This window comes from Microtus oregoni, unplaced genomic scaffold, assembly GCF_018167655.1.
Source record: "Microtus oregoni isolate MIOR12 unplaced genomic scaffold, Mior012 000047F_ref0000412, whole genome shotgun sequence".
Classification (NCBI taxonomy): Eukaryota; Metazoa; Chordata; class Mammalia; order Rodentia; family Cricetidae; genus Microtus; species Microtus oregoni.
The window spans coordinates 5,626,387-5,647,692 of record NW_024543221.1 but is presented as its reverse complement, the minus strand read 5'-3'; the positions used below and the strand labels follow the sequence as shown (position 1 = coordinate 5,647,692).

At 39.9% G+C, this 21,306-nt stretch overlaps 1 protein-coding gene across 1 annotated transcript in view; it reads right to left on the bottom strand.

The window, feature by feature from the left end:
* Nucleotides 1–21,306, bottom strand: part of Dnah14 (dynein axonemal heavy chain 14) — a 257,032-nt gene that overhangs the window by 222,605 nt on the left and 13,121 nt on the right. Inside the window, exons 6-10 of the mRNA XM_041635247.1 lie at nucleotides 19,779–19,841; nucleotides 17,410–17,548; nucleotides 12,459–12,590; nucleotides 11,522–11,772; nucleotides 4,713–4,721 (exon numbers count right to left, since the gene is read on the bottom strand). Of these exons, the coding sequence (XP_041491181.1) occupies nucleotides 4,713–4,721; nucleotides 11,522–11,772; nucleotides 12,459–12,590; nucleotides 17,410–17,548; nucleotides 19,779–19,841 (594 nt within the window). The remainder of the gene's footprint in view (nucleotides 1–4,712; nucleotides 4,722–11,521; nucleotides 11,773–12,458; nucleotides 12,591–17,409; nucleotides 17,549–19,778; nucleotides 19,842–21,306) is intronic.

Here is a 21,306-nt window from a genome sequence, read left to right as displayed (position 1 = left end):
TGTACACCGAAGCCCATGAACGTATCTCTCCCAACACTAAGACTAAAAGAATTTGAGCTAACCTAGTTTCTTTGTTTTCCTTAATCATTAACCTAAGCCACAGTCCATATGGCTCCTCAAGAGAAACTCATAAATCCTAATTCTTGTCTATGTTTAGCCACAGGGCCTGGTACCTTTTCTCAGTAAGGCATTCTCATCTTGTTTTCTCTGCTTCTGACTGGTGACTGCATCTCTGCCTTTCCTCTTCCCAGAATTCTCCTACTCTGGTTGCCCCAATTATACTTCCTGCCTGGCTACTGTCCAATCAGCATTTTATTAAACGATTATGAGTGACAAATCTTTACAGTGTACAAGAGTATTATCCCACAGCAGGTTAAGTTAGGTTACATAATGAGTTTAATGTAAACCATGTTGTATATAGTGAGATCTTTCTTTAAAATGAAAAAAAAAAAAAGGAGTACGCAGAATGTCATGGAATCCTCAGCTGTAACAGCTAATTGGGCCCTGAGCAATAAATCTTCTTTCCTAGGTCAGGACAGCTGATCTCTTTTAATTGTAGAAATCCAAAATGTCTGACTGAATCCCATGCAAAGATATTGGATAAATAAAAATATTTCAAGCATCTCACATTTCACTAGACTCTGTATTAAATAAAAATATACTCTGTTAAGGAAATTTATCACTTTAAGTGCCTACATTTAAAACAACCAGAAAGCACAAACAAATGAATTGCTTAATGATTCAAGTCGAAACCTTGGAAAAACAAGAACAAATGAAACCCACTAGATAGCAATAAATAATAAGTATCAGAGCCAAACTCAATAGAAATAAAGAGAAAAACAACCACAAATCTAAGAGCTGATTCTTTGAGATGATAAACAAGATTGATAGACTCTTGTCCCAGCTAACCAAAGAGAGGATAGCCCAAATGAACAGAATCAGAAATAAACAGCGAGACATAACAACAGATACCAATGGAATTCAAAATATTGTAAGAAAACACTGTGTTGCTTTTTTTGTTTGTTTTTGAGACAGGGTTTCTCTGCGTAGCTTTGGCTATTCTGAAACTCACTCTGTAGACCAGGCTAGCCTCAAACTCAGAGATTTCCGTTTTCATCTCTCAAGTGCTGAAATTAAAGGTGTGCACCACCACCATTCAAGTAAGAAAATACTGTGAAAACCTATACTCCATTAAACTATAAAACCTAAAAGAAATGGACAGGTTTCTAGGTTTAGCCAAACAACAAAATTAGATAAAGAAGAAAGTGACATCCCAGAGAGAACCCTAGCAATAAAGACACTGAGATGGAAAGGGGTAAACCAGCAAATAAAGACATTGAGATGGAAAGGGGCAAACCTATATTTTTTGCTGTGTTTTTGCAGTAGACAATTTATAATTTTCTTACTACATAAACTAAGTGACGATTAGCTAACTCATCTAATAAACAATACAGTCAACAGTAGCTAGCCTGCACCGTTCTGCCACTAGTCCACCATTTTCAGCTGCATGTAAAGGGTGGGATGGAGCTGTGTACCAATCATTATAAAGATTTAACAGCTGAAGTAGCCATGTTTTTAAGGTGTGAAACCCATTTCACACACAGTGAAGGTAGTCTGTCATGGAGCTTGAATTGAGGCCTATGTGGATCCTCATTGGCCAAGGGTACCTACTATAAAGAATGATCGACATGTATATGGATTGGTCCTTCAACTGAGGCCTTGCAAGACTAAGCTACCTGTGCCATGGCTTGTGGGTGCAGAAGCTAGGTCAATGGCTAACAGCTGTATTAGCCATAGCTTAAAGTGAAATAGGATAGTGATGAAGTCCCTCATGGTCCTAAGGCGTACGTTTAAAACTAGCCTCTTGGTTGGCCTGTGTCTAGCACCTATGTCCTTGATGATTATTTCTTTAAATCTAGTCTAGACTTTTAAAAAATAAATTCCTAAAGCAAAACAAGCAAACAAAAACAAATAATTGGCCCATTTTTAAAAATGACCTTTTGAGAGCCTGCTAGGACGCTGGGACGGAACCGGGAAGACAAAGGGGTGGCCGGTAGCTCCTTTGTTCCCATAGCCTGCCCGCAGCGAGCAGGGTGGGCCCTTTGTTCGCGAGCTAACCAGGCAGCGCGGAGTTTCGATCTGGGCACCGAGTGAAACATCATTGTGGTGAGTGAGTGCTGCGGCAGCTGGGAACATACCTCAGCCCGCCCACACTTCCAGGCCATCCTACAGGGGCTATACTGCCCAAACAGCCTCTCTATTCCTATCCCATTCAGCTTACATCCAGATCCCCACACCCCCTGTCTCCCTCCCTCTCTCCCTCCTTTGGGGCATAGCGCCTCCCTGCCCAGCCTGCGAGGACGCTGGGACCGAATCCGAACCGGGAGGACAAAGGGGTGGCCGGTAGCTCCTTTGTTCCCATAGCCTGCCTGCAGCGAGCAGGGTGGGCCCTTTGTTCGCGAGCTAACCAGGCAGCGCGGAGTTTCGATCTGGGCACCGAGTGAAACATCATTGTGGAGAAACATCTCTGGGGAGTGACATCACTGGGAAGGTACATCAGTGGGCAAGAAGACCTGATCCTGTAAAAGAAGATCCAAAGGGGAGTATTGGGAGGAAGAGATGGGCAGACGCCAATGCAGGAATTCTCCCAACAATCTGAAAAACAACACGAAACCACCAGAAGCCAGTGACACCACAACAGGAGGACATGAACACCTTAATCAAGAAGAAGTAGAAAAAACTGACTTCATGAAAGTGATTGACACCCTTAAACAGCATATAAAAAAACGCCCTTATGGAAACGGATGAGAAGTATAATAGAAAGTTCGAGGAATTGAGTAAATCAGTGAATGATACCCTAGGAAACCAAGGAAAAACAATCAAGCAGATAAAGGAAACAGTTCATGACTTGAAAACTGAAATGGAGGCAAAGAAGAAAACACAAACAGAGGGCCGGCTGGACATGGAAAATCTAGGTAAACGAATAGAGACTACAGAATCAAGTATAACCAGCAGAATACAAGAGATAGAAGAAAGAATCTCAGATTCTGAGGATAACATAGAGAAAATAAACACTCTGATCAAAGAAAACAGCAAGTCCAACAAACTCTCATCACAACACATTCAGGAAATATGGGACACAATAAAAAGACCAAACCTAAGAATAATTGGAGTAGAAGAAGGAGAAGAAGTGCAGCTCAACGGTACAGAAAATATACTTAATAAAATTATAGAAGAAAACTTTCCCAAACTGAAGACAGATGTACCTATGAAGGTTCAAGAAGCATACAGAACACCAAATAGGCTGGATCAAAAGAAAACATCCCCTCGCCATATAATAATTAAAACACAAAATATACAGAATAAAGAAAGAATATTAAGAGCCGCAAAGGAAAAAGGCCAAGTTACTTATAAAGGTAAACCTATCAGACTTACACCTGACTTCTCTATGGAAACCATGAAAGCCAGAAGGTCCTGGATAGATGTTCTCCAAAAACTAAGAGACCATGGATGCAAGCCCAGACTACTATATCCAGCCAAACTTTCATTCACTATAAGTGGAGAAAACAAAATTTTCCAGGATAAAAACAAATTTAAACAATACGTAGCCACAAATCCAGCCTTACAGAAAATAATAGAAGGAAAATCACTAACCAAGGAGTCCAACAATGACCACAATAACTCAGACATCTAGAGACTCTTCACCAGCGCAAATCAAAGAAGGAAAACACACAAACCCTACTACTAAAAAAGTGACCGGAGTTAACAACCACTGGTCATTAATATCACTTAATATCAATGGACTCAACTCACCTATAAAAAGGCACAGGCTAAGAGATTGGATAAGAAAACAGGATCCAACGTTCTGCTGTCTACAAGAAACACACCTTAACCACAAAGACAGGCACCTACTCAGAGTAAAGGGCTGGGAAAAGGCTTATCAAGCAAATGGACCTAAGAAACAAGCAGGTGTGGCCATACTAATTTCTAACAAAGTTGACTTCAAACTTAAATCAATCAGAAGAGATGGAGAGGGACATTTTATACTCATAACAGGAACAATTCATCAGGAAGAAGTCTCAATCCTGAATATCTATGCCCCTAATATAAAAGCACCCACGTACGTAAAAGAAACATTACTAAAACTCAAGGCAGACATCAAACCGCACACACTAATAGTAGGAGACTTCAACACTCCTCTCTCACCAATGGACAGGTCAATCAGACAGAAACCTAACAGAGAAATTAGAGAATTAATGGAGGTAATGAAGCAAATGGACTTAACAGACATCTATAGATTATTCCACCCAAAGAGGAAAGAATATACCTTCTTCTCTGCAGCTCATGGAACCTTCTCGAAAATTGACCATATACTTGGTAACAAAGCTAACTTACACAGTTACAAAAAAATATTAGTAACCACCTGTGTCTTATCAGATCACCATGGGTTAAAGTTAGAATTCAACAACAATGCTACCCCCAGAAAGCCTACAAACTCATGGAAACTGAACAGTCAACTACTGAACCATACCTGGATTAAGGAAGAAATAAAGAAAGAAATTAAAGTCTTCCTTGAATTCAATGAAAATAAAGAAACAACATACTCGAACTTATGGGACACTATTAAAGCAGACCTGAGAGGAAAGTTCATAGCACTAAGTGCCCACCTAAAGAAAACAGAGAAAGCACATACTGGAGACTTAACAGCCCACTTGAAAGCTCTAGAAAAAAAAGAAGCAGACTCACCTAGGAGGAGTAGAAGACTGGAAATAATCAAATTGAGGGCTGAAATCAACAAAATAGAAAAACAGAAAACAATCCAAAGAATCAATGAAACAAAAAGCTGGTTCCTGGAGAAAATCAACAAGATTGATAAACCCCTATCCAAACTAATCAAACGACAGAGAGAGAATACGCAAATTAATAAGATCAGAAATGAAAAGGGGGACATAACCACAGACACAGAGGAAATTCAGAGAGTCATTAGATCTTACTACAAAAGCCTGTATGCCACAAAACTGGAAAATGTAAAAGAAATGGACGCTTTTTTAGATAAATACCATTTACCAAACTAAACCAGGACCAGGTGAACAATCTAAACAGACCTGTTGGTCGCGAAGAATTAGAAGCTGTTATCAAAAACCTCCCTACCAAAAAAAGCCCAGGACCAGATGGTTTCAATGCAGAATTCTACCAGAACTTCCAAGAAGACCTAATACCCATACTCCTTAATGTATTCCACAATATAGAAACAGAAGGGTCATTACCAAATTCCTTTTATGAAGCCACAATTACTCTGATACCAAAACCACTCAAAGACTCTACCAGGAAAGAGAACTACAGGCCAATCTCACTCATGAATATCGACGCAAAAATCCTCAACAAAATACTGGCAAATCAAATCCAAGAACACATCCGAAAAATTATCCATTATGATCAAGTAGGCTTCATTCCTCAGATGCAGGGCTGGTTCAACATACGAAAATCTATCAATGTAATCCAGCATATAAATAAACTGAAAGAAAAAAACCATATGATCATTTCATTAGATGCTGAAAAAGCATTTGACAAAATTCAACATCCATTTATGTTAAAAGTCTTGGAGAGATTAGGGATACAAGGGTCATACCTAAATATAATAAAAGCTATATACAGCAAGCCGACAGCTAACATCAAATTAAACGGAGAGAAACTCAAAGCCATCCCACTTAACTCAGGAACACGGCAAGGCTGTCCACTCTCTCCATACCTCTTCAATATAGTGCTTGAAGTTCTAGCAATAGCAATAAGACAACATAATGGGATCAAGGGGATTCGAATTGGAAAGGAAGAAGTTAAACTTTCGTTATTTGCAGATGATATGATAGTGTACATAAGCGACCCCCAAAACTCCACCAAAGAACTTATACAGCTGATAAACAGCTTTAGTAATGTGGCAGGATACAAGATCAACTCCAAAAAATCAGTGGCCCTCTTATACACAAAGGATATGGAAGCAGAGAGCGAAATCAGAGAAGCTTCACCATTCACGATAGCCACAAACAGCATAAAATATCTTGGGGTAAATCTAACCAAGGAAGTGAAAGATCTATTTGACAAGAACTTTAAGGCATTGAAGAAAGAAATTGAAGAGGATACCAAAAAATGGATGGACCTCCCTTGCTCTTGGATTGGGAGGATCAACATAGTAAAAATGGCAATTCTGCCTAAGGCAATTTATAGATTCAATGCAATCCCCATCAAGATCCCATCAAAATTCTTCACAGATCTGGAGAAGACAATAATCAACTTTATATGGAAAAACAAAAAACACAGGATAGCCAAAACAATCCTATACAATAAAGGATCTTCTGGAGGCATTACCATCCCTGACTTCAAACTCTATTACAGAGCTACAGTAATGAAAACAGTGTGGTACTGGCATAAAAACAGAGAAGTCGACCAATGGAATCGTATAGAAGACCCGGATTTTATCCCACAAACCTATGAACACCTCATTTTCGATAAAGGAGCTAAAAGTATACAATGGAAGAAAGAAAGCATCTTCAACAAATGGTGCTGGCACAACTGGATGTCAACCTGTAGAAGAATGAAAATAGACCCATATCTCTCACCGTGCACAAAACTCAAGTCCAAATGGATTAAAGACCTCAATATCAGCCCGAACACACTGAACCTGATAGAAGAGAAAGTGGGAAATACCCTACAACAGATAAGCACAGGAGATCGCTTCCTATGTATAACCCCAGAAGCACAGACATTAAGGGCAACATTGAATAAATGGGACCTACTTAAACTGAGAAGCTTCTGTAAAGCAAAGGACATGGTCACTAAGACACAAACGCAACCTACTGACTGGGAGAAGATTTTCACCAACCCCACAACAGACAAAGGTCTGATCTCCAAAATATATAGAGAACTCAAGAAACTAGACTTTAAAATGCTAATTAACCCAATTAAAAAATGGGGCACTGAACTGAACAGAGAATTCTCAACAGAAGAAGTTCAAATGGCCAAAAGACACTTAAGGTCGTGTTCAACTTCCTTAGCAATCAGGGAAATGCAAATCAAAACAACTTTGAGATATCATCTTACACCTGTCAGAATGGCTAAAGTCAAAAACACCAAGGATAACCTTTGCTGGAGAGGCTGTGGAGGAACGGGTACCCTCATCCATTGCTGGTGGGAATGCAATCTTGTGCAACCACTGTGGAAGTCAGTGTTCGGTTTCTCAGGAAATTCTGGATCAACTTACCCCTGGACCCAGCAATACCACTCTTGGGAATATACCCAAGGGATGCTTTATCAAATGACAAAAGCATTTGTTCAACTATGTTCATAGCAGTATTATTTGTAATAGCCAGAACCTGGAAACAACCTAGATGCCCTTCAATGGAAGAATGGATGAAGAAAGTATGGAATATATACACGCTAGAGTACTACGCTGCGGTAAAAAACAATGACTTCTCGAATTTTGCATGCAAATGGATGGAAATAGAAAACACTATCCTGAGTGAGGTGTCCCAGACCCAAAAAGATGAATATGGGATGTACTCACTCATAATTGGTTTCTAGCCATAAATAAGGACCACGGAGTCTACAAGAGGTGAACCTAAAGAAGCTAAGTAAGAAGGTGAACCCAAGGAAAAACATATAGTTGTCCTCTTGGCTAAGGGAAGTAGACCAAATTTCCGGGGAGAAAATGGGATCTTGGGGATGGGGTGGGATGGGGGTAAAGGGAGATGGGGAGAGAAAAGGTAGAAGGGAAAGAGGGGGGACCTGGGAAACATGAGAATTGGGATAAAGGAAAGGTGGATAGGGGAGCACGGAACCACAATTCTTAGTTAAGGGAGCCAGTTTAGGGTGGGCAAGAGACTTGACCCTAGAGGGGCTCCCTAGTGCCCAAGATGAGGTTCCCAGTTAGTTCCTTGGGCAGCTGAGGATTGGGAACGTGAAATGACCCTATCCTAGAGCAATACTGACGAATATCTTGCATATCATCATAGAATCTTCATCTGGTGATGGATAGAGATAGAAACAGAGACCCACACAGGAGCACTGGACTGAGCTCCCAAGGTCCCAAGGAGGAGCAGAAGGAGGGAGAACATGAGCAAAGAATTCGGGACCACGAGGCGTGCATCCACCCACTGAGACAGTGGAGCTGATCTACGGGGAGCTCACCAAGGCCAGCTGGACTGTGACCGAAAAAGCATGGGATAAAACTGGACTCTCTGAACATGGCGAACAATGAGGGCTGATGAGACACCAAGGACAATGGCAGCGGGTTTTGATCCTACTTAATGTGCTGGCTTTGTGGGAGCCTAGCCAGTTTGGATGTTCACCTTCCTAGATATGGACGGAGGGGGGAGGACCTAGGACTTACCACAGGGCAGGGAACCCGGACTGCTCTGTGGACTGGAGAGGGAGGGGGGGGAGGAGTGGGGGGAGGGGGAGAAGGGTGGGAGGAGGGGGAGAAGGGTGGGAGGAGGGGAAGGGAAATGGGAGGCTGGGAGGAGGTGGAAACTTGTTTTTTGTTTATGTTTTTTTTCTTCTTTTCGCAATAAAAAAAAATTTAAAAAAATGACCTTTTGATAATTCTCTAAAAAAGAATTATCAAAAGAAGAAATAAAGATTGCTAAGAAACATCTCAAAAAGAAAAGTTCATTGTCCCTAGCAAGTCAGGAAATGTGAATTGAAACAGCTTTGAGATTTCATCTTACCCAAGTCAGAATGGCAAAAATCAATAAATCAGTGTGAACAATTCTCAGATAGCTAAAAATAAGTCCATTACATGACCCAGATCTACCATTCTTTGGCACATGCCTGAAGGACTCAACATTCTGCTCCCCAATACTTGGTCTGCCATGCTCGCTGCTGCTCCACTGAGAGTAATAAAAACGGAAACAGCCTAAATGTCATCCAAAAAATGGATGATGAAAATGTAGTATGAACACACCATGGAATATTATTCAGATATAAAGCAAAATAAAAACATGAAAATTTCAGACAGACAGACATACTTTTGAGTGAGGTAATAGATCCAAAGAAACAAATAGTGCACATTCTCTCTCATCTGCTGTTCCGTGCTCCTAGTCTTTAGATGTGACTAAAGTCACCTAGAGTAACTGCAGAAACCAGGGAAGTGCAGGGGGATCACTGTGTGGGAGAGGAGCAGCAGAGAGGACAATGCCAGGGCGCAAATGATTGGAAATGTGAAATGGGGAAAATGTGTGGATCAATTGTGGGGGGAGGTAAATACAGAAGGTGGAGGGCAAAGCAACAGTAAGGATGTCTGAAAAAAGTCATAAGGCATCATATTATTATCTATTTACCTGACATAATAGTATCTCTCTCTCTCTCTGTACAGATATATGGGTTAAATAAAAATATCCCATCTTTTCTGACAATGCTCCCTGTTAGAGCCACAGAACATGTAACAAAACTACCAACATCAGGCATGAGGAGCTCCCTTTGAGTTGTTGGTCAGGGTTGTCCAAGAGACCCTTTAAACATCATTGCTCTTGGTTGTTTTCTACAGGTAGAAACTAAGTCCCTATTGCTGAAGACAACAAGCACCTTGGACACGGAACCCAGAGGATCTGAGCTGGAACTGACAAGAAAGCATCCTCTCTCAGGATTTTCTTAAAATTCAGAGAACAAGAGAGTGTGTGGTGCCCAGTCCCCTTGATATATCTACAGCCCAATTCTGGGCTCAGGGACCGTTGTGGGTGAGAAGGTTTTAAGAGTCAGAGGAGCAGGAACTTTGCTGTGAAACTGTGTCTCCTAGAAATGTGAGAGGAATGGGCTGTGCCTATGAAGTCTCATCAGCATGGCTACCGAAACATGACATGAATAAAAACACCGACAGGCATGCCAACACAGAATGGGGAAAGCTCTTGGAGCCGCAACCTTGACAAGAATCAAGGGCACTGGGGAATACTGAGCTGGAGAAATGGCCTTACCTAGGTCGTCCCCCAACATTCAGTGGTCAGCCCGACGATCATATACACACAGGTAGCATTATATGAACTGAGCAGATTGTATCTGTGTATTCAGTTACACACATGCACACACGCACACACACGCACGCACACACACACACACACACACCAACAATTAAGGAAAATGTCATGAATTTGAAGGAGAGGGGCACATGTGAGAGACTGAAGGGAGGAAAAACAAGGGAGAAATGATAAGATTTTTAAAGTAAAAACAATTATTATAATCTTCCCAATGGATTCAATACAATATCTACAAAAAATCTCAGTTGTCATTTTTTTTTCTTTTTTCTTTTCAGAAATTGGCACATTCATATAGAATGGCCAAGACAACATTGGAAACAACAGGAAGAGCAATGTTGGGAGACTGATGATTTCCGGATACAGAGTAGAGCCATCAACATCGTAAGATACTGACATAAAGATCGGCATTCGAATAAATGAAGTTGAGAAATAAATCTATGTTCTTATGGCAGGCTGGATTATCAACTGCCAAAAAGAATTCAATGAAGAAACCTTTTTTTTTTTTCAACAATATTGCTGGGACAATGGAATGACCATACGAAAATGATCTTAGACTCCCATCAGGACGAAAAGACATAAATCTTCAATGACCTTGGTTAGGCAATGATTTTTGGAATATTATCTAAAGATCAAAGAGGAAAACAAAGCAGATTTTATAAAAATTAATGTTCTTCCATCTTCCTCTTTTTCTTTGCTTCTTTCCTGTTTCTCTCCTCCCCTTTTTCTTTTTCTCTCCCTCCTAAGGTCCCATTCCCTCGCAGGCTAGCCTGGAACTCACTCTGCAGCCTTGGCTGCCTTTGACTTAGTAGCCTCCTGCATTCGCCTTTGGAATGCAGAGATCACAGTTATGTACCACCATATCCAAATCAAAATGTAAAACTCTTATGCTCTAAGGAATACCATCACGGAAAGTGGAAAGATGATGCCTGGAATCCAAAGCACATATACAACCCTATATAGGAAGTCAGATCGCCTGATTTAAAAATGGAAGGCAAATTTGAACAGACATTTCCCCAGTGAAAACAAATGGTCAACAAACACATGAAAAAATGCTCACCATCATTAGTTATTATAGAAAAAGGAATCAGTATTGTTACAATACAGGGAGCTACAGATCCCATAACGGTAGCTACTGTCTATCAGGTATTTATCTGTGTTAGCAGCATAATGATATCGCCATTATTACCATTTCAACTTTATTTCCACATGAGGAAACTAAAGAATTTATTTCAAGTTTGTTAGGCTAAATCATGCAATTTAAATTCAAAATTTAGTGAGCATTTTATACAGGAACAAGATCTACTCAGAATTTAAAGAAAAAATAGAAACTCTTCTTCAATTCATGAACAATATTAAGGTATTATTGATGAGAAATTCAGAAGTGATCATAACATGGGAGATTTTCAAAGTCTAACTTTAATTCTTAGGTATTTCCTCCACAATTAATAATATATTACAAGACTATAACTTCCCTTTATTAGTTCAAATGTGTCACTTACCTCATGAGACTTTCATTCTTCTTCTCCTTTGAAAAGGGCACCCTTGCAGAACCAATGAACACTTCCAAAAGCTGGCTGGCTGCAGAGTTCATGAGCTGGCAAATGAGTTCTTGAAACAGGTAATCAATCAGCCTTAAAAACTTCAAATTTGTTTCTAATAAAAACCGATACTGCGGCAGTTTATAATGCATTGTGCCAATTTCAGATGGTTTTGACTCAAAGTATTCTTTGATATCTTTCTTTTCTGCAACCTATAATTTATAAAGCAGTTGGGAAACATGGCATTTCCCTAGGTTAATGCGGGTGATCTGCTGTTTATAGTATTCTAATCAGTCTGGACAGTATATAAAACTAAATTTTATCATCAACTTTCATCAATATTTGACATCATGTTTACACTACATTCAAACATCTGTCAAGAAGAGAGAGTCCTTGTGTGTTCTGGAGCCAGTCAAGTTCAGAGTCTCAGAGGCAGGTCCATCTGGAAGTCAGATGGGAATGGACAGGCAGGTGAGTGGCTCTAACGGTACACACAGGGTAAGAAAGCCTAGTGGACAGTGTTCACTGCATTATTGAGGTCTCTTTATAAAACCCTCAGTGATGTTTCACTTCCTCTAGATGCTGCTTCTGAGCAAGGGTGTTTTCTTTATCTTAGGAACACTAAGAACTTTGTCACTAATCAGGGTCTCTTGATATGTCACCTCAGGCTAGATAGGAGCTTGATTACATAGAAATAGCTATAGTTCATACTCTCATACATGTACAAATACATGTGTCATTGCTTTCTGCATCATGCCCCCAAAGGTTCTTAGACACAGTAAATGTGATACCAGTTGACTGGTTAGTTAACTGCCCATTTCCAGTACTTTTTTCAGGAATGCAATGTGGGATGCTCATTCAGCACACAGTGACAGGACAGATAAATTCACAGAATTACCTTTAAGACTGTGCTTTTTATCTCCGCAATTGCCTTAGTCCTGATCTCCTTGAGTTGTACTAGTGCCTGGGTGGCTTGCTGTATCTGCTCTTCACAAAACTTGTCCAGAGCATAAGTGCGGGAGGTGTCCAGCTAATGGAACGGCAGTAAGTGGTGCATGGTTGAAAGAGAAAAGTCACTTACCAAGAGCAAGAGACAAGGCATAAGATCACCTTCCCATGGCATACTGAAGAGCATCGCTTATCAGCTCTTCTTTAATACTTTGTGCTTTACATACCCTGGCTTAAATGTTCTTCCATTGTAAATACTCATAGTTGAATGCAATTAAATCTTTTTGTTTTTATTTTTTGAGTCAGGGTCTCACTGTGTAGTTTTGGCTGGCCTAGAACTCACTCTATAGACCAGGCTGGCCTGAAATTCACGGAGAGCTGCCTGCCTCTGCCACTCAAGAGCTGGGATTAGAGCCATGGACCACATTATGTCCATCATAACTAAATCTTAATAAAAACAGCATTATTTTAAACCATAGCTAAAATTTCTGGAACAGAAACCTTAAAAATTTTATTTTCTTAAAATTCAGAAAGTTAAAGTATTGTCTATGAAATGAGGAAAGCACACTAATTCCACATTTACTTATTGCTTTCTGAATACCAATTATCTGTTAACTCAAAAGCACTGAACATGAAACCCAGGATAGAGCTGGGCTAGAGAAGAGGCTCATTTGGTAAAGTTCCTGCTGCGAAAGCGTGAGGATCTGGGTTCAGGGCCCCAGCACACACACAAAGCTGGTGTGGTGCTTATCTGTAACTGTCGTTCTGGGGAGGCACAGATAGAGCAGTAAGTCCCTGGAATTTTCTGGCCAGCCAGTCTAGCCCATCACTGAATGCTGACTTCAGTGAAAAACGCTGTCTCAAAACCTAAGGGGACCAATAGAAGACCCCAGACACGCATCTTTGGCTCCACACACATGCATGACCATGTGTTGTAGGGTGTTTGATGACACTGTGAACCCTGAGATTGTGTTATTTACTGGAAAACCTGTTTCTAGTTATGGTGTGGTCCAGCTCTAGTACACACCTTTAATCCATGAGCTTTCTACTTATTGTGAACAGGATTGAATACAGTCCACCATAGTTCAAGAGGAGGAACAGTAACCAACTGACAGGAAGTAGACAAGAAAAAGCTATAGGGAGTGAGGAGGACGGAGAGAGAGGTACACAGGAAGTGGAAGAGAAGAACACTGAGTTTGATGAGTTTTGTTTAAGATGGAGGAAAAGAAAAGAAAAGCTTCTGGAATGTTAGTGGAGGAGGAAGGTCAGCAAGTGGGTGCTTGCTCTGCCTCTCTGAGCTAGCAGGCTTTCACCCCAGCATCTGGCTTCTGTGTCTTTATTAGTAAAATTAAATGGTTGAGATTTTGCATGTGCGTGCGCACACACACACACATACAGAATAATACAAACACACACAAGCTAAAATTAAATAACTGCTATATATTATTGGGAATCCCACAGGGACTAATTTCCAGCAACTACACAATTAGTTGGGTTTTTTTTTTGTAATACAGAATGGCAAAATCCATTCAAGCATGTGCTCCCACTCCTTCTTTCAACATTTTCTTATTTTTCTGTGCCATGTTAATTCTCTTGTCACAAAACATTTCAGCAAGAGCCGGGCGGTGGTGGCGCACGCCTTTAATCCCAGCACTTGGGAGGCAGAGGCCAGCGGATCTCTGTTAGTTCGAGCCCAACCTGATCTACCAGAGATAGTTCCAGGACAGGCTCCAAAGCTACAGAGAAACCCTGTCTTGAAAACAAAAAATGAAAAAACAAAAACAAAAAAACCAAAAAAAGAAATTTCATCAATAAATATGCAGACCTCTTTATCCCTAGGTGTTGTGGAATATTAGTTTAATATGTGTTATAGTCATTTCTTCTGTGGAACACTTGTTTAGTAATACAAAGATGTGATGCATTTCTTTAATTCTGTAGAGCTGTGTTACTTTGCCTGTCTAAAACACCTAATTGGTCTCATAAAGAACTGAATGGCCAATGGCTGGGCAGGAAAAAGGATATATGGGGTTGGCAGACAGAATAAACAGAAGAAATCTAGGCTACAGCAGGGAAAAAGAGGGAGGAGCAAGAAAAGGAGAAGAGGAGGACTCAAGGGGGCAGCCAGCCAGTCACACAAGCAGTCTAGGAGTAAAAAAAAAAGGGGGGGAAGACAGACATATAGAATAAAGAAGGGTAAAAAGCCCAGAGACAAAACATAGAATAAGAGAAATGGGTGAATTTAAGTTAGAAAAATTGTCTAGAATTAAGCCAAGCTAAGGCTGGGCATTCATAAATAAGAACTAGGTGGCTCCCAAAGAGTAAAATAAATCAGCTACACCTATATGTCATCATTTCAAATAAAGAAGCCTGGGATCCAGCTGTACTATTTTGAATTGACTCATTTTCTCCTCTTTGTCCCTTGTCTGATTATTAGATTCTATTTTTCAAGTAAAATAGCTCAAAAACTCCTCCTCATTCATGGTTTCACTGCCAATATTATTTTATGCTTGTGTTAATTAATAACATACTAATTTATTTGTTAACCCCATTATTTCTGCACTGCTGATTTCTTTTCAAACCAGGAATGTCTCTAAACAAGCACACTCAGAGACTCTCAATCATTGCTCGCTTTAGCAACAGTCCCCAATGTACTTGGCACCAGGGTAACTGAGACACTAGTCAACAATGCAGACAATCTACTCTGTCGCACTCGTCCCGTAGACAAGATATAATACCTGACTGCTTATCAAGCACCCAAAATGCCTTTCAAAAAACCCAGACTCCACTCTTAAATGCTAAATACAATCCAAAATCTCTGCCTTATTCTGTCAACATGGACAAAGCTTGTTCTCTCTCAGTTCTGTCATCTTGATGCTCTGAGAGAAAGCTGATAGACCTGAAGTCTCCAGGGAACCCTAATAGCCTGTCTGTCATTGTCAGCACTGCTGCCCACGGTGTCTTAGGCACAGACTTACAGATTTTCCAAACTGCTTAGCTTTCCTAATTTTTATTAGTTTTCCTAATTTCCCTTTCCTTTCTTTCCCTCTTTTTCCTCTCCTCTTTTTCACCTCATTCCCTTCCCTTCCCTTCCCTCCCCTCCCCTCCCCTCTCCTCCCCTTCCCTTTTCTTTCCCCTTCTATCTCCTTCCCTTCCCTTTTCTTTCCCCTTCCCTCTCCTTCCCTTTCCTTTTCTTTCCCCTTCCTCTCCTTCTCTCTTCTTCCTCTTCCTTCTCTTTCTTCTTCATTCCTTTTTGAGACAAGTCTCACTATGTAACTCTTGCTGGTCTTAAACTCATAGAAATCTGTCTGCTTCTGCATCCCAAGCACTAGGATTAAAAGGTGTGCACTCCCATACTTGACTCATTGTTTGAATGTTTTATTATTCAGTTAATCATATAAGACAATCTAAAATTGGCCATTCCTCTTTCACAAAAACCATAGAAAGATGTTTCTCCCTGAATTGTCTCCTGGTTAAATTGAATTTAATACTTTTGAAATAATATTCATCCAGGAGTGGTGGCAAAGGCTCATAATCTTAGCACTGGAAAAGCTAAGGCAGGAGGATTATAAATGAGAGGCCAATCTGGTCTCTACAGCAAGGCCCAGGTCAACTGATGTATTCTGAGAGATCCTGTCTCATAAAACTAAGGGAAAAAAGAAGACAGAAGTTCTAATACTAATATCCTCAATGTAGATATACAAAATACAGCCAAGCAGTGGTGGCACGCACCTTTAATCCCAGTGCTCAGGAGATGGAGGCAGGCAGATCTCCAAGTTCAAGGCTACTTTTGTCTACAGAGTGAGTTCTAGGACAGCCAGAGAAACCCTGTCCCAAACGAACAACAAACAAACAAACAAAAATCCCCCCAAAACAAAGTAAAACAAACAAATAAGTGTTATCCATAGTGATTAATTAATCTTCCTGAATTCTTTCACTACCTCAAAGAATACTGAACAATTAATTACTATATATCATTGATTTTAAACTCATGTGGATTTAAATATTATGTTAGGCGTGGATCTTATTACATCTGTATATTCAACACAAAAACATTTTTGAGGTTATCAAATTCATAACTTGTACAAGTCCCTTTACCATTTCTCTTTCTGAAGGTAGATGACCAGTTCACCCTCCAGGATCTCCCTATGTACTGGGACAATAAAGTAAAATCTGTTGGAATCCTATTTTACTCTATATGAAGCACTTAAGTCTTACAGTTCTGTGTGTTCAATCATTTTTAAAAAAGTCTCGAAAAACCAAAAAAAAAAAAAGCTCTATTATAAATTAAGTCAGGCCACTAGTAAGCTCATTTTTTCTAAAATCCTGAAACAGAAACATACATTCATTCATTTAAACGAACACCAGAGTCTGGAGAGACGACTCAGAGGTTAAGAGCACTGGTTGCTCTTCCAGAGGAACTGAGTTCAATTCCCAGCACCCACATGGTGGCTCACAACCATCTGTAATGAGATCTGGTGCCCTCTTCTGGCCTGCAGGCATACATGCAAGCAGAATACTGTACACGTAATAAACAAATCTTTTTTTAAAAAAGCATTTAAACCAACACCACTGAATTCCATCTTGTGATGAATTCTTGACATTGAAAATATCAAGGGACAAATAGCTACTAACTGCCATGTATTAGAAATGATTAATTACAAATAATTTTGCACTTTAGAGAGACATTTAGCAATAATGCCCTTCAGTCACTTCTGTTGAAATATCAGTCAGCATGTCTAAGAAATGTTGACTCCTACAATTGACTGCCATGCTCTTTAGCACGACTTTATTGCGACAGTCATCCACAGTGATTGGCATACGGGTCGAGAAACTGCTGTCTCTCTTATTCAAACTCCCAGTTCTGCACACCGGTATGGCTGGCAGGGAAGGCTTTCACCCACCTTGATAAGGCGTACGGCGGAGGGGTTGTCTTCATTGTTCTTTTTGAGGTTCAGTGCATCTTCAAAGAGGCCTCTTACATAAAGCAAGCAACTTTGAAATAGCTCGTCAGCACAGAAAAGGTGGCCGTACAAGTACGATCTGAAAGGCAAAATATCCACAGGCTGAGCTCTCCTTCCAGATGAATAAAGCCAGCGGTATGATGCCACTGAGTTCAAGGAAGGTTAATATTTCCAATTGGATTTCCAAGAAGTGATTTTGAAAATGAATTATATGTACCATCAACTTGTTAAATTTATTAAATCTAAATAATTTTTTTCCAAGTAACAAGGGGAATGTTCACTGAATAAGGAGCAACGTGGAGAATAATTCTGAAAAACTACTATCTATAGCCTAAAGTAGAGAAGGGCTTTTCTCTTTCTGTATTGATCGCAAAGTCAAGACAAACTACAGCCAGCAGCGCTGGCAAGCAGGACAGAATGGGAACAGGAGAAAAGGCAGAAAGGGAGAAAGGTGGCTCCTTAAATACTGCATTAGTCAGAGCAGAACTGTTCTGTGAAGAATGGCTCCTCTGGCTTCCATAGTCCTTGTGTGGTAACACAAGAGACATTTCAATAAAGAGGATATACAGATGGCAGATAAGCACAAGAAGAGATAGTCAACATTAGAGGAATGCAAATTACTAATAACACTAAGAAAACACAAATTTAAACATGCTGATACGTTATTACACACCCATCAGAATGTCTGAAATAAAAACTAATGACAACGCCAATAATATCAAGGCTATGAAGAAACGGAATTGATGGTGGGAACGCCAAATAGCTTAGTCATTCTAGAAATTAGCTTGTCAACTACTTCAAAAGATAAATCCAGCCTGGCAGGTTTATACAGGCCTACAATCCCAGGGTACAGGAGGCTGAGGCAGGAAGATGGTAAATTTTAGGCCAGCCTGGAATATACAGTGAGTCCCTGTGTCAAACAAACCAACAAACAATAAAACCACCCAAGCATCCAGTGACCATATGACTCAGAGTTATAACCTGGGCATTTACCCGAGAAATGGAAGCTCAGGCATACACAAATGTTACAGCAGCTTTCTAGGACAGCCCCAAACTCCAGAAGACATGCAAGTGTGCGCCTCTAGAGAAGTGATTAAACAAACTTCAGTACACATGTGTCAGAGAACATCCCTGAGTACCAACCAAAGAAATATTACTATATGCACAGCTGAGGTGCATCTCCAGAGTGTTCTGCTAAGTGAAATAGCCAGTTTTATGTTACATGATTCTTTCCACATAACATACTTTACTAAAGTATGATGGACAGGGAAAAGGCAAATCTATCTATCTATCTATCTATCTATCTATCTATCTGTCATTGGATCATCTATCTATCTATCATCTATCATCCATCTTTCTATCTATCTGTCTATCTATCTATCTATCATTGGATCATCCATCTGTCTATCTATCATCTATCTATCTCTCTGTCTGTCTATCTATCTATCTATTATCTATCTATCCATCTATCATTGGACCCATTAGAGTTGCCGGTACATCTGAGAACCATCACATAGTCCATGTCATGAGTCTGTGAACTTGCTTCCCACTTTTATTGTTTCAGACTAGAATGCTCCTTCAAAGACAAAACCACAGGACTAGAGCATAGACCAGTAGTTACCACAGAGTAAGGAGAGGCAGTAGGTAATGAAGTGATGATAGCTATAAAGGCAAACATATTAGATCCTGTAGTGACAGAAATATTCTGCATATTAATTAATGCTAACATTCTGCAGTCACAATGTTTGAGTCTGATGGCAGGGTGGAAGGTGAAAGGCACAGAAGCTTTCTCTGTATTATTTCTTACAAATACATTTCAGTTCACAATTATAGCAAAATAAAATCTACTAAAGACAACAAAAACACTTGGCTGCTTGAAATCACACAAAATAGGACCAACTGTTATCTATGATTACTTCATTCCTATTTGGGGAAGAAGAAAGATGAAGGGACCAGAGGAACTCAGTAGGAACTCATAGCAGAGCGGTTACAGCAATGTGGTCACAGAATGGCATCCTGCCATGTACGGGAAGCATTTAACTAGCTTCCACAGAGCACAGATGGGTCAGACTGCGGACCTAGGGACACAGCTCAGTGGCAGAGCACTCAATGTTCTGCTTGTAGCACTGAGTAAAAGACAGAGGAAGATGGCAACAGAGAGAAGAAAAGAGAAATAGATGTTAAATGTATTCAAAATACCAGCAAAATGTGACTTCCCAGTCTGAATCAAAATTCAATGTATCTAGTTTATGCTACCTTTTGAAATCATTTTGCTTTTGAGATTTGTATGATTGTATATTAAGGTTTACCTGCTCTTCTCTGTCTTAATTCTTTTAACATTCAGTTTCCAAGTAACAAAGGCTTTATTCATCCTGAAAAGAAAAGAAATACTTCTTATATTCTTTATTTATAAGAGTTATATGGAACAAGTTTATTAAGAGTTAAGTTAGAAAATTCCCTAGACTATGTTTTGTCTTGCATTACCAAAAAATAAATGCTAAGCCAAACAAATTTTCTCCAAAACCATCAACAAAACATAAAGCAAACAGCAAATGTAAGTGAAAGTCATTAGATTTCTCATAGATGCAGAACTCAGTTGAAGCATCCCAATAAATATTAAAAAATCTGAAATATATTTTTTATACATCAGTTAGTTTGCAATGTGAAACAGAAATGGAAAAATGGAAAGGAGGGATCCAACTAAGGAGAAGAGAGCTCAGTACAGAAGGAAGGATGAGAAGGGAGAAAGCACACTAAGTTGTTTGATGAAGCCTTAAGGAATCTTGTTATTTTACATTACCTAAAATCATAACAATATATTTAAGTGTATGTGTATACATATGCACATATATAAAAATATATGTAGAGAGAGAGAGAGAGAAAGAGAGAGAGAGAGAGAGAGAGGCAGACTATCATGGCTGACAATGCTACCCACAAGAGCCACAAATTACCAAAATCCCAGAATCAATCAAAAGAAATCTCCTTTGGAATGTTTAGGGTATACTAAGTGACTCCCAAATCAATATGGGCTACGGTTGCCCCTTGGCTGCTTCTCAAAGGTGAAGGCAAATCCTACTTGCTGAAGATACTATGCACTTAGGACACAAGACTCATATTTTCTCATTATTCTAGCCTGAAAGTCTTCCTGGTATCCATGCTACCAGAAAATATGATGAAAGTTGCCAAAGGAGAAAATCAAGCAACAGTGTTACTCAACTGTGACACCTATGGACCACAACAATGGCCAGCATGGCAAGATACCTGTAAAACTGGTCCTAATATGTTGGAGGTAACCAACAGCTATCTCATTGGACTTACAGCCCACTCAACAGGAGAGAAACCACTCCTGGTACTAGAATCTAGCCAACTTCCAGAGGCCAGTAAGGTCATGGAGCTTAGAAAGGACTCTAGTACTGCCACTTTGCTAGATCAGCATTAATTCCTAGCTGCATTCGAAATCTTTTCCACATAAAAGTGAAACTCTTACCCCTCATCAAAACAAACAAACAAAAAAACCCACCACCACAACTGGATGCAACACAGAGATCAACAGATTGTAGGGAACCTTTCTCCAATAGATGCATCAACTTCACATCTGTATCTACGACACAGGGGACATCATGGATACACCAACTTCACATCTGTGTCTATGGCTCAGCGGACATCAAGGATACACCAACTTCACATCTGTATCTATAGCTCAGGGGACATCACAGACATACTGACTTCACAACCGCACCTATAGTTCAGGGGACATCATAGATACATCGAGTTCACTTCTACATCCATGGCTCAGAGGACATCACAGATACACCGACTTCACTTCTGCATCTGTGG